A 13134-nucleotide genomic window follows, 5' to 3' on the forward strand; every position below is an offset into this window, starting at 1 on the left:
TGTTGATGATGCAAAAAATAGTGTAATTGTGTTATGATAATGTAAGAAATTAGACATCAATCATTACATAATTGTGTGTTTTATAGTATGAAGAAGCAATAACATTTTATTTTCTGATTCAAATGACAAACATTACTTGTGTTGGTTTGATGGGATAGTTAATTACCCTTAAAGTTGTGTCAGGTTTGTTTTATTTTCTGACTGTTTATCATGTACATCCCAAATTTGTTTGATGACAGCACTCTGTGGTAGCAGATCAAATCAAAATGTTTCCTTAGAAGGTTAAGTGGGTCGTAACACCTGATGTGCAGAGATTCATTATCAACTAATGGTTTAAAAAACTGACAAATTTCTAAAACTTGAAATGTCTCTGAGTACATTGGGTTTTTTTTCTTGAACTAATGAGTATAGTAATTACCTTGTCTCTATCCCTGTGATGTAATTATCCAAGGATGAATAATGAAAAGAATATAAGATAAATCCAAATATGATCAATAGGTAAAACTCACATTTGAATGCAGATCTTTCCTGTTCACAAGGTAACACCCACCAGAATGCAAATGTTTGCACAGTCATTGTTTAGAAAAACATCAAGAGTAAAATGATTTGGCCCTCTTGTTTATATAGATAAGGTCACAATAATCCGATTTATGTTAGCACATGTTATCTGTCATCAGTAACACTTGTTACAGTGATACTATTTTTTCTGTAATGCTGTAAATTTGATCTACACATTTATTATAAATACAATGTAACAAATTCAGTAACAACATACTAACACATAATTGGTAAATTGGTTCCTTCATTTATTGGTTGACTAGGTCTGCCTGTGATGATGAAGCTTCATCACGACCTGGTGAAGATATTTTATGTTTAACTATGAAAAAATTTGAAAAGGATAAAAAATGTAGCGGACTCTAAATAAAGTAATTTAGTGATAAGTTAGTGAAATGATATATCATATTGTGTGCCTATTTTCCTGTGAAATTGCCCTTATGGTACTTTTGGATATATATATATTATCAATGAAATATATGTTGGAGTATTTTTCATAGAGTGTGCCAATCAGAAATTGATTCTAATGTCATAATATAGACAATGATGTTATGTAATGAATTGAAAATGGCACCACAAAATAACATTAAAACCTGTGGGAAAGTATCTTATTCTGATTCATGTGATCAAAAGTCTCTTAATTTGTTGTTTCAGAGTACGAGGGAGAGAATCATCCATGGACAATCGACAATCTGGCTGTCAACATGGGCCCACCAGAGTCCCCTCTGTCCTCCGAGTCATTAGGGGACAGTCCACTCTCTGCCCTCGATTGCCCTCTGTCACCAGCCTCAGAGAACATGACCCCTGAGCAAGTCCCCTCAGGGGTTGGCGTGTCTGATGTTAATCCTTATGGCTGTCAGTTCTGTGAGAAAGCCTTCCCAAAGCTCAGTTATCTGAAAATACATGAACAGGTAAAGGCTACAAATTTAAATAGCAAGTTAATAATTTTAAACATGTTATCATCATTTCAGATGATAGTGGGAATGCTTTTATCATCAATTTATGATTTCATACCAATTTGTTTATAAAATGTGAATTATGGAACCAACATTTCCTTTGAGATCCCTAGCTGTCAGTGAGGATACCGTAGGTATGCAGGAGCATTTTATGCAGTGAATAAGATATGGTGAAATACAACCTCAACACACTACAGCCAATTCTTGTATTTATTCGCTACATAAAGGCGGTTGACCAATTTCGCATGTTTGGTGTTGCTTTATCAGAGCTGTCATTTACATTGAAGTAGTTAGTTAAATTGCAGTTTAGGTGGTTAAGAAGTTAAGAAATAGATGTAACTTTGACACTATAAATAGAACAATATAGAAAGTAGTTTAAAACAAATGAAACTTGAATATATAAAAGTTATTGTTTTAAACAAGCTTGAATGTGGAATTCTTTCTGCTACTTTCTCTTTTGTTCTATTTCATATGTCATTTTTTTCAAATTTCATAATAATTTGTTAATAAAGATACACGTTTCTTAATTGCACTAAACAGAGCATTCTAAAGGTTTTTGGTTTGATTGACACCTGGGGTAGGTTATATTTTGGTGGGACTGTGATAGCTTAGTCAGTTAAAGGGTTGGCATACTTAACCTTAGAAGACTACCGATGGCATTTTGTGTTTTTAAGGAAGTTGAGAAACACCAATCTGTGTTGTTGTGGTTGTTGTGCAAAACACTTAACACTAATTGGTCTGAATGTCATGAGATTGGCCTTCTGCATGTTGTTCAGTGAGGTAGCCACCAGCTGCTTCTAGGAGATCCAAACTCAAAATGAGCTTGGCTGTTCATGGGACGATTAACCCAATAAACAAATATACAAACTTGATGTCTTATACAGAAATTATGTGGTAAAGATTTTGTAATACAGATATTAGATAGAGAATTTTAAAATCTATAAGATCTGTGTTCTACAGAATATATTACAACTGTAATCCTTTACTGCCATAAATCAATAGGTTTTAGACATGACCTTTACTTTGACCTTTGTGATATTCTACTTTGTGATTGGCTGTGTTTTACATGGTAAGATCACAGGTGCCATATAGTAATGGCATTATACAGTAGTTATTATGATACTGGGAGCTGTAATGTGCGACACACCTCCTCAGCTTTTGTCCCAAGCCCCTAAGTACTCCCCAGTTCAATATGAAGGAACTACAAATAAGGCTGTAACCATCAATGTTATTACTGACGAAGCACCACTACAGATCGGGGTAGCAATGTCACTGGTACTTAAGCTCCTAGAATCTACAACTTTAGATGTCTGCCAAGCTCCTAGAACCTACAACTTTATATGTCTGCCAACCATAGTTCTATGCACAAAGCATTCACTGTGTGGCTTTTTGTACTTGCACCTGTCTGAACTTAATCTCTAATAACAGGAACTACCTAGCTTGTTGTCCCCAAAGAGCAGACACTAACTTTCAGAGATATATTGACTTCATAGGAAACTTAAAGCTTCAGAAAATTTGAAACTGCCTGAAATTAAAAACACTATCTTTACAGTTTTTAGCTCATATGGTTGGAAGTGCTAGTGAGCTTACTTATGGTATTATGGCGGATCAGTCATTTGTCCATCAACTTTTAGCTTTTAGAAAACTATGATCAGTAGAGGGCTTATATTTGGCCAGGAGGTACTTGGGATGGAGTTCAGTTAATTTTTCTTATGAGAAAGATCTTCAAGGTTATAGGAATCATACAGGTAAAAAACTTTAATAATCTCCTTCTCAAGATTCAGATGCTTCACCAATAGATACCTTGGATGGAGTGCTATTAAGTTCCCTCTTGAAAAATGTCCTTGACCTATTTTCAATGTCACAGGGGTCAAAATTTTCACAGCAACATTTGGGAATCTTGATGTCAAATGTCAAAAGATTCAGGACACTGATATTTGGCCAGTAGGTACCTGGCATGGAATGCAATATAGGAAGATTCCTTTTAGAATGGCTTATTTTCAAGGTCATGGATCAAATATGTTTAATTAATTTAGGAATCTTCTTCTCAAATCCAGATATACCAAGAGGACTCGGGATAGAGAGCTATAAAGCTTTCTCATTTATAATGCCACTGCAGTTAAATATGTTAAAAATGTTTTAGAATCATCTTAAGTTTCAGAAGATTCAGAATCATATCATTTGCCAGCAGTTATTTAGGATGTAGTGTTACAGACTTTCCTCAGATAAATGATCTACAATTTCACTAGGTCCGATTTACTAAACATCGAACACATTTTTTCTTAAAAACAGCATCAAGAGTGATCATAATTTGTTATGTCATGAACATCACATTTTGAAATGTACTTTGGCAACTTACACAAAGATTATCAATGTTTTACCTGACCCTGAGGGGCCAAGTGAGCTATTGGAATACTGTGGCATATATCATCCTTCCAGCCATCCTCCCATCAATCAACTTTTTCTACAAATCGCTACTAGTCATAAATAACTGAGCAGATTTTGACCAAATTTTGTCAGAAGCATCCTTAGGGGAAGCGGAATATATTTTGTCTAAATGGTAGGTCTTGTCCCTAATCCGGACGGGGCCCAATAGGGAAATTTAGTACTTTTTCAAAAAATCATATTCCTCCTGTAGGAATGATAATCATTTTTTTTATATAAACAATGGGTCTCGGTCACAAGGGGCAGGAGGGCTCAGGCCCAATTAGGAAATTGAGCAATTTCTTTAAAATCATAATTTAGTCTAAAGCATTGTTGGGGAAAGAATCAATTTTGTATAAACATTACGTCTCTGCCCCCTGTGGTGGGAGGGACGGGGCCCAATAGGGGAAATAAAGCAAAAAAAATTCTACTCCTTCTGTTGGAATAATAATCAGTTTTGTATAAACAGTGGGTCTTGGCCACCTGGGATTGGAGGGACAGTGCCTTATGATGTCCATCTCTAGTCAGTGTCCATATGATGTCCGTCTCCAGTCTGTGTTCTTATGATGTCCCTCTCTAGTCTGTGGTCTTATGATGTCCATCTCTTGTCTGTCTGTATGTCTGCCTGTCTCAAGTCTGTGTCTGTATGATGTCCATCTCTAGTCAGTGTCCATATGATGTCCGTCTCCAGTCTGTGTTCTTATGATGTCCGTCTCCAGTCTGTGTTCTTATGATGTCCGTCTCTAGTCTGTGGTCTTATGATGTCCATCTCTTGTCTGTCTGTATGTCTGCCTGTCTCCAGTCTGTGTTCTTATGATGTCCATCTCTAGTCAGTGTCCATATGATGTCCGTCTCCAGTCTGTGTTCTTATGATGTCCGTCTCCAGTCTGTGTTCTTATGATGTCCGTCTCCAGTCTGTGTTCTTATGATGTCCGTCTCCAGTCTGTGTTCTTATGATGTCCGTCTCTAGTCTGTGGTCTTATGATGTCCATCTCTAGTCTGTGTATGATGTCCGTCTCCAGTCTGTGTTCTTATGATGTCCGTCTCCAGTCTGTGGTCTTATGATGTCCGTCTCTAGTCTGTGTATGATGTCCATCTCTTGTCTGTCTGTATGTCTGCCTGTCTCAAGTCTGAGTCTGTATGATGTTCATCTCTAGTCAGTGTCCATATGATGTCCGTCTCCAGTCTGTGTTCTTATGATGTCCGTCTCCAGTCTGTGTTCTTATGATGTCCGTCTCCAGTCTGTGTTCTTATGATGTCCGTCTCCAGTCTGTGTTCTTATGATGTCCGTCTTCTAGTCTGTGGTCTTATGATGTCCATCTCTAGTCTGTGTATGATGTCCGTCTCCAGTCTGTGTTCTTATGATGTCCGTCTCCAGTCTGTGGTCTTATGATGTCCATCTCTTGTCTGTCTGTATGTCTGCCTGTCTCAAGTCTGTGTCTGTATGATGTCCATCTCTAGTCTGTATATGATGTTCGTCTCTTGTCTGTGTCTGTATGATGTTCATCCTCTCCTTATGATGTCTGTCTCTAATCTGCATCTGTATGATGTCCATCTGTTATTCATGTCTGTATGATGTCCATCTGGAGCCTGTGTCTATACAGTCCATCTCTTGTCTGTCTGTATGTCTGTCTGTCTCAAGTCTGTATGATGTCCTTCTCTTGTCTGTGTCCGCCAGACGTAATATCTCTTGTCTGTGTCTGTATTATGTCCGTTTTGAGCCAGTGTCTGTCTGAGGACCATCTTTAGAATATGGTTCTAATTTGCAGGTACACAGTGACCAGCTGCCATTTAAGTGTGCATTCTGCAGCCGTTTATTCCGACACAAACGGAGCCGCGATCGTCACGTGAAGCTACACACAGGAGACAAGAAATATAAGTGCTCTCAGTGTGACTCAGCATTTGCGAGGTAATTTTTGCTCAAATAGGCTTAGTAATCAGAGCATGAATATCAGATATAAATCGGAATGTCATTGTGTAACAGATACATGTATTCACAGTCAAGTCCTACAAACGGAAGGCAATCATTTAACAGTAACCCTTGTTGTCTTTTTTAGTAGTAGTACATGATATAATAGTCAGTGATTTTATTTCTTGAAATTGTTTTATTTAAGTTGTATTTCTATGCATCTGCCAATAACTCTTATTTGTGTGGAATATCTCTTCGCACAGTTTTTAACCAATCTTTTTCAAACTTGGTAGGCATGATATCATGACATGAAGTTGTGTTTTCATGAACAGCAGTTTAATTTGACTATTTCGAAGAGGTATTGCACTTTATTGTTTTCATAAAGGTAATATTTTTTCGAAATTTCCAGTTTTCAGCAGATTTCTTTAAAATCTGGTAAGCATAATAATTATGACATTTTAAACATTTTTATTCAAACAAGAATTTTAAAGGGACATATGGTAAAAACTTTTAATCTTTTTTTATTGTGTGTTTTATACACTTCCAGTTATGTTTCTATGCTATCCAGATATTCACAGTCGATGTCCAATGTCAAGCCTGACCACTTCTTTAGTTCCGAAACCCCTCTCAAATATAACATCACAGGATAGAATTGAAAATGAAGCAGTTTATTTTGTAAGACAAACACTTGATGGTGGCGGAAATGACAACAACAATAATGACATAGTCAGTGAAATTCTGTTTTTTTCAGCACAAGACTTTGTTTTGGGGCGTAGCAAATTGTATTTCATAACTCTAAGTCAATTCATAATCATTAAATGAATAACATAATAACCAACCAATTCAGGTAAGAAACCGTTTTGGTTTACAAGTAACTGTGTTTTGTTTGCATATTTTATCATATATGATGCAAAAATTTATATATCCAGACTGCTGATTAACAGAAAAGAATTTCCTTTTTTCTAATTGTTAGTCAATCTATTTATGTGCATATTTCAGCCAAATCCAACTGTCATTGTTCATGAGGTGATACACTTAATATATATGCAATAATAAAAAGTCAGTTTTCATGCAATGACCCATAAGTTACTACTGCCTTTTGTTTTTGTTTTTTGGGTTTGTTTTTGTTTTGGGTTTTTTTTTAAAAACTTTTATCTTGTCCAGATATCTCCTTTCCTTTACATTTAAACCAATTTCTTTGAAATTTGGTAGTCTTCAATAGCACAGCATGAGATTGCTTTCTTACGGACAGCATTCTGATTCAACGATATTTCAAAAGTTATTGTTCTTTGTTCTTTGCAAAATTAAAGTCTAGTCTATAGATTTCTTTCAACTTCCCAGCCATCTCAATGAAACTTTAATTTATTTATCATTACTTCATTCATATTATTTTGGTTAGTATTATTTTGAATACAATAGATCCTGAATTCTTTGGTAGAGGCGTATATATATTTCTTTGTTATAAATTTTTTGTTGCATTTTAGGAGTGATCATTTGAAGAGCCATCTGAAAACCCACGAAAATGGGAAACCATTTCAATGTACGATCTGTAACCGTGGATATCAAACAGCAGCAGGCTTGACCTCTCATGTAATGATCCATAAGAAGAATGCTGAGTCAAGCTCTGACTTGCAGTGTCAACAATGTAAGGATGTTTTTCCTTCCCTTGCCGAGCTTCACAATCACATGCTGATACACCGTGAGGAGATTGCCCCAGGCAAGTCCTCCGTCCACTGTCCCTACTGTGGGGACGTGTGTCCCAGTCAGGATGCCCTCAAGCTTCATGTGGAACAGATGCACATTGCTGACCAGCTCACCAACTGTCCTATATGTCAGAAGTCATGCTTAAACACTGATGACCTAGTCCATCACATGGCCACCCATGACTTACTGACAGTTGATCGTATCCCTACTGATGAACACAACCTCTCAGGCTCCACCACAGGGGCCACAGCCAGCCTCACCCACTCCTTAGGAGGGCAGCCCTTGGTTAGTGAGATGCTGGTATGTCCATATTGTTTTAGTAGTGATTACGATTCCCTAGAGATCCTTGAGATACACATGCAAAGTGTACACTCTGTAAAGCCCACAGAAGTTTACACATGCAACTATTGTAATGCTCCCTACCAGAACCTGTACAGCCTACATGAACACATGCGAGCAGTACACCAGAACCAGCCCTGCATGGACATCAAGTACCCCTGCACTCACTGCTCTCGTCAGTTTTCCAGCATAGAGAACCTCCAACAGCACAAGAAGCTTATCCACTACTACGAGCGTAGGGAGAGAAGTGAGTCTCGCGATCCCCTTTATTGCATCATGTGTTCCATGGCATTCCAGTCAGCAGGTGCCCTTCAGGATCACATGGCCATGATGCATCACTCTTCACCAAAGTCAGAACCTAAGTATTCCGACACCAAGTCTCACTCTAACACCAGCAACAAGCGCCGTTCCTCACTGGTGACTCCTGGTTCTGAAGGAGGATACCACCACAAACGGGACAACGACAAGTCATTCAATAGACGAGGTATCAACATGCATCTGAACTTCACCTCAGCTCCTGAGCCACATAAAGACCAGATGCCCACATCATCGCCTTACCAGGATCAGGTAACTTGTGACCATTGTAATGCCACATTCCATGACAGGAAGAATTTCCAGGCTCACATCAAGCTCCACCTGGAAAGTAGTGCAGGTGGACCATACTGCTGTAAACTATGTAAGCAGCAGTTCTCTACTGAGGACCAACTGGAGAAGCATAGCTCCACACACTACCTCAGTATGACCACAGAGTATGGCTGTACCAGCTGTGTCAAGTTCTTCTCCAAACCGGATGAGCTCCAGAAACACCTGATGGACATACACGCTCATCACCTGTACAGGTACATCACTAATTATTGTTTCTTATTATTTCACCCACCACTACTCAACCAGGCTTTTTGTTTGTGTCAAACCACTTATTAAGCAGGCTTATTAGTTTCCTATGGGTGAAACCAAAGGGGACTAAAGTGTTTATCTCCATCTGCCTGTCCGTCCATCTGTCTGTATGTCTGTCCAAATGTTGGTTTCCAGACAATAACTTTAGAGAAGTTAGATGGATTTGAATGAAACTTCATTTAATATTAGGTTATCGGGTAAAAGAGTGGGATTGAGTTGGGAACCGAAGGGTCAACTACAAAGGTCACTGTTGCTAAAAATGGATGTTTTCTGTCAAATTTTGGATTCCAAATGATAATTTCAGAATGGTTTGATGGATTTGATTGAAACTTCATACAATGTTTGCTTATGAGGTAATACAGCAGGCTTATTGTTTGTGTCCGTAACTCACCTATCAGGCTTTTTGTTTATGTGCACTACTAATTAAGTAAGCTTATTGTTTGTGAGGTAATAGAGTCAATTGTTTTGATATATACTCATCAAAACTCTTAGGAAATGTAGGACTTAACTCTTACTCCCACATCAAAACTGTGTACAATAACATGAAAAAAGGCAAATACCTTGAAACTTCAAGATTAATATGTTTTGGCTATGATTTTTTCATAATTCCATACTTCAATCTTAAATGATGTATTACTGTATGTAATCTGATACCCTGGTATGATTTAGGTGAATTATGAAAAAGTTATCTTGAGTACAAAATCTATGCTTGAGCATGAGAACGCTTTCATGAATACGGGCCCTAGTGTCAAGCATGTCCTGATCCTTTAGCTTAATCTAGTGAATAAGAATACTTTGAGAGTAAAATGAGATCAGGTTATATATGACGGTAACAGAGAGATACTGTTTACCTAATAAGACATACCTACACATACCACATCTACATTCATTTACACATGTTCAAAATCGTTTTTAAGTTTTACCATCATAAAAAGTGTATTGATTACATAATGACGTATGTAGGCAAGAAGTGTTTTTGTTGAAGTTGCAGTGCATCTGTCTTCCATGGTCTATCATCTTTATTCCATCCATCTGTCTGTCAGACCATGGCAGATGGACGCACTGCGACTTGAACAAAAAAACTTCTTGCATCTGAACATTAACTAAAGTAAGGACAAATTCAAGGCTTCAGGAAAATCGACGAAACAACAGTATATGCTTATTTTTACAAAGTTTTCAGAAAATAATATCTAGCTTGCTTAAACCAGGACTGAAACCAAACAGTGCATCAGGAAGAATATCTTGTTTAGTACAGACATCTGAAAGCTGTTTATTGAGTAAACAATTTCCAACTTATTAGGTGTAATTGTTTAGGTCTGTAATAACACCTAGATACAATAATTACTGACAAGTTGGCAGGAAAACAGCCAGATTCTAAAAAAAATATTCAATAGTGCATGTTTCCATGCTTTAGATTTAAAATTTTCTCTTCACACCAGTGGTGATGTTTCAGTCTGATTTCATTTTTTCTTTGATGTAAGCAATACATGTAAAGCAACTAAATACTGTGTACTTAGAATTCTTAATTTATTTTGTAACTATGGTTAAGACTTTAGACTTAGGAGTTTGATGTTCAATGTATTATTATCCTGTATTTGTTCTAAAGCATTACCTCATATTTTTTTAAAGAAGAGTTCCAGCAGTTTCATGTTTTTAATTCCTTAGTAAATCTATTAACACTTATTGATGGATCACTGATTCAGTATGCGTTTAATAAGTAAATGTTGTAACCTATCTGAGTTTACATTCAAGGATTTTTAGCCCACCATCTATTCAAATAGATGGTGGGTTATTCAAATCTCCCTGCGTCTGTGGTCCGTCGTCCGCCCATCCGTCCGTCCATAAACAATTCTTGTTACCACTATTTCTGGAAAAGTACTGGATAGATCTTTCTCAAATTTCATATGCAGGTTCCCCTTGGTCCCTAGTTGTGCATTGTACTTTTTTTGAACTGATTCGAATTCAAGATGGCCGACAGGCAGCCATCTTGGATTTTGGAAGTAAAAGTCTGTTACCGCTATTTCTGGAAAAGTACTTGATGGATCTTTCTCAAATTTCATATGCAGTTTCCCCTTGGTCCCTAGTTGTGCATTGTACCTTTTTTGGACTGATTCGAATTCAAGATGGCCGACAGGTGGCCATCTTGGATTTTGGAAGTAAAAGTTTGTTACCGCTATTTCTGAGAAAGTACTAGATGGATCTTCCTCAAATTTCATATGCAGTTTCCCCTTGGTCCCTAATTGTGCATTGTACCTTTTTTGGACTGATTCGAATTCAAGATGGCCGACAGGCAACCATCTTGGATTTTGGAAGTAAAAGTTTGTTACTGCTATTTCTTGGAAAGTACTGGATGGATCTTTCTCAAATTTCATATGCAGTTTCCCCTTAGTCCCTAGTTGTGCATTGTACCTTTTTTGATTCCAATTCAAGATGGCAGACAGGTGGCCATCTTGGATTTTGAATGTAAAAGTTTTTTACCGCTATTTCTTGGAAAGTAGTGGAGAGGTGGCCATCTTGGATTTTGGATGTAAAAGTTTGTTACCGCTATTTCTTGGAAAGTACTGGATGGATCTTTCTCAAATTTCATATGCAGGTTCCCTTTGGTTCCAAGTTGTGCATTATACCTTTTTGGACTGATCCGAAATCAAGATGTTACTGCTATATCTGAGGAAGTCCAGGATGGATCCTTCTGATATTTCATAGATATTGGTTTCCCTTGGTCCCTAGTTGTGCATTGTACCTTTTTTGGACTGATTTGAAATCAAGGTGGCCCACAGGCAGCCATCTTGGATGTCGACAGTAATACAGCACAAGCATATTGTCCATTATCCACCTGTAACTGACTGCTATCTAATAATACTTTGGGATCTTTTTCAAATGATATTTGCTAATAGGTGCTTGATAAAAATATCTTGTGCCATCATTCAATGAAGACCAGTTCATGAACATTTACAACACCTGTAACAAACAAAAAAAAATCTTCAAGAACTGAAAACAGATCCTCAAATGGTGGGCGCCAAGATTCCTCTGGGATATCTTGTATATATTGATGTTTAAATTCCACATTCCAAACATACATCTACCACAAATATATTAAGGAGTATATACCTATAATACAGTTTTTTTTACAATGCCTTGCAGATCATTTCGTGTATTAACTATCCTTTCTTTATACTCTGAAAATTCCATGTATCGGTAGATTTCAGAATATGGACTTGTGTATGTTAATATTAGGTATCATAACATTTTCGTACCACCAGTCAAAGCATGTAATAAACATTGGTATCAAAAGCACAGGAAATTCAACTCTCAAAATCCTGCCAATCATTACGTTTATATGCTTTTACGGCCGAATTTTCACAGGGATTCATATTTTTTATCAATAAATCATGGATATCCATATAATTCTCTTGTTTACATACCTATGTATGGAACTGAGTACACGTATCATCTGCATCTAGTTTTAAGTCTGTGATATGGCAAATTTACAATCTTTAGATGTAAGTTTTTTGCAGTTTCATTTCATTCCCACTGTTTTATATGCTCAGGTTTGCTTTGTGTTTAATTGAAGTAAAATATTTCATTGTCAATCAATGGTGTCTTTAAAAAGAGGGAACAGATGAAAAGTGTCTGCCTTCTACACTACTGTTTACATATAAGACAGTCAGACAAAGCCACACTTTGACATCACAAGTACCACATGGTCACCTCATTAAATTTCTCACTCATATGTAACAAGTAAATTCATCTGATTAAAAACAGGTATCAGGACATATTTGAGCAGTGCCATATCAGTGGTAGTACTGTTTGTATATGTAACAGAATTTAACAAACCCCAAAATCATGGCCAAAATTAACCAATAATTTCTGCATTCTGAGCTCAGCTTACATTTGTCAAGTACAATTCAAGAAAGATAACTCTTACATGGAATTAAGTCTTGAGTGTTACATTTGTGTACATAGTATAGATCTTTTGTAGATATTTATATGTCTGAGTACATGGTTTTGATAGAACACAGTATAGATCTTTTGTAGATATTTATATGTCTGAGTACATGGTTTTAATAGAACACAGTATAGATCTTTTGTAGATATTTATATGTCTAAGTACATGGTTTTAATAGAACACAGTATAGATCTTTTGTAGATATTTATATGTCTAAGTACATGGTTTTAATAGAACACAGTATAGATCTTTTGTAGATATTTATATGTCTGAGTACATGGTTTTAATAGAACACAGTATAGATCTTTTGTAGATATTTATATGTCTGAGTACATGGTTTTAATAGAACACAGTATAGATCTTTTGTAGATATTTATATGTCTGAGTACATGGTTTTAATAGAACAT

The 13134-nt window shown here is 36.7% G+C and overlaps 1 protein-coding gene across 1 annotated transcript in view; it reads left to right on the forward strand.

Annotated features, from left to right (window-relative positions):
- Positions 1 to 13134, forward strand: part of LOC132546470 (zinc finger protein 423-like) — a 68706-nt gene that overhangs the window by 48587 nt on the left and 6985 nt on the right. The window contains exons 4-6 of the mRNA XM_060210188.1: positions 1210 to 1466; positions 5705 to 5844; positions 7329 to 8726. Of these exons, the coding sequence (XP_060066171.1) occupies positions 1210 to 1466; positions 5705 to 5844; positions 7329 to 8726 (1795 nt within the window). The remainder of the gene's footprint in view (positions 1 to 1209; positions 1467 to 5704; positions 5845 to 7328; positions 8727 to 13134) is intronic.

Source organism: Ylistrum balloti, unplaced genomic scaffold (genome assembly GCF_031769215.1).
Source record: "Ylistrum balloti isolate Yb309-2 unplaced genomic scaffold, AGI_CSIRO_Ybal_v1 Utg369892, whole genome shotgun sequence".
Classification (NCBI taxonomy): domain Eukaryota; kingdom Metazoa; phylum Mollusca; class Bivalvia; order Pectinida; family Pectinidae; genus Ylistrum; species Ylistrum balloti.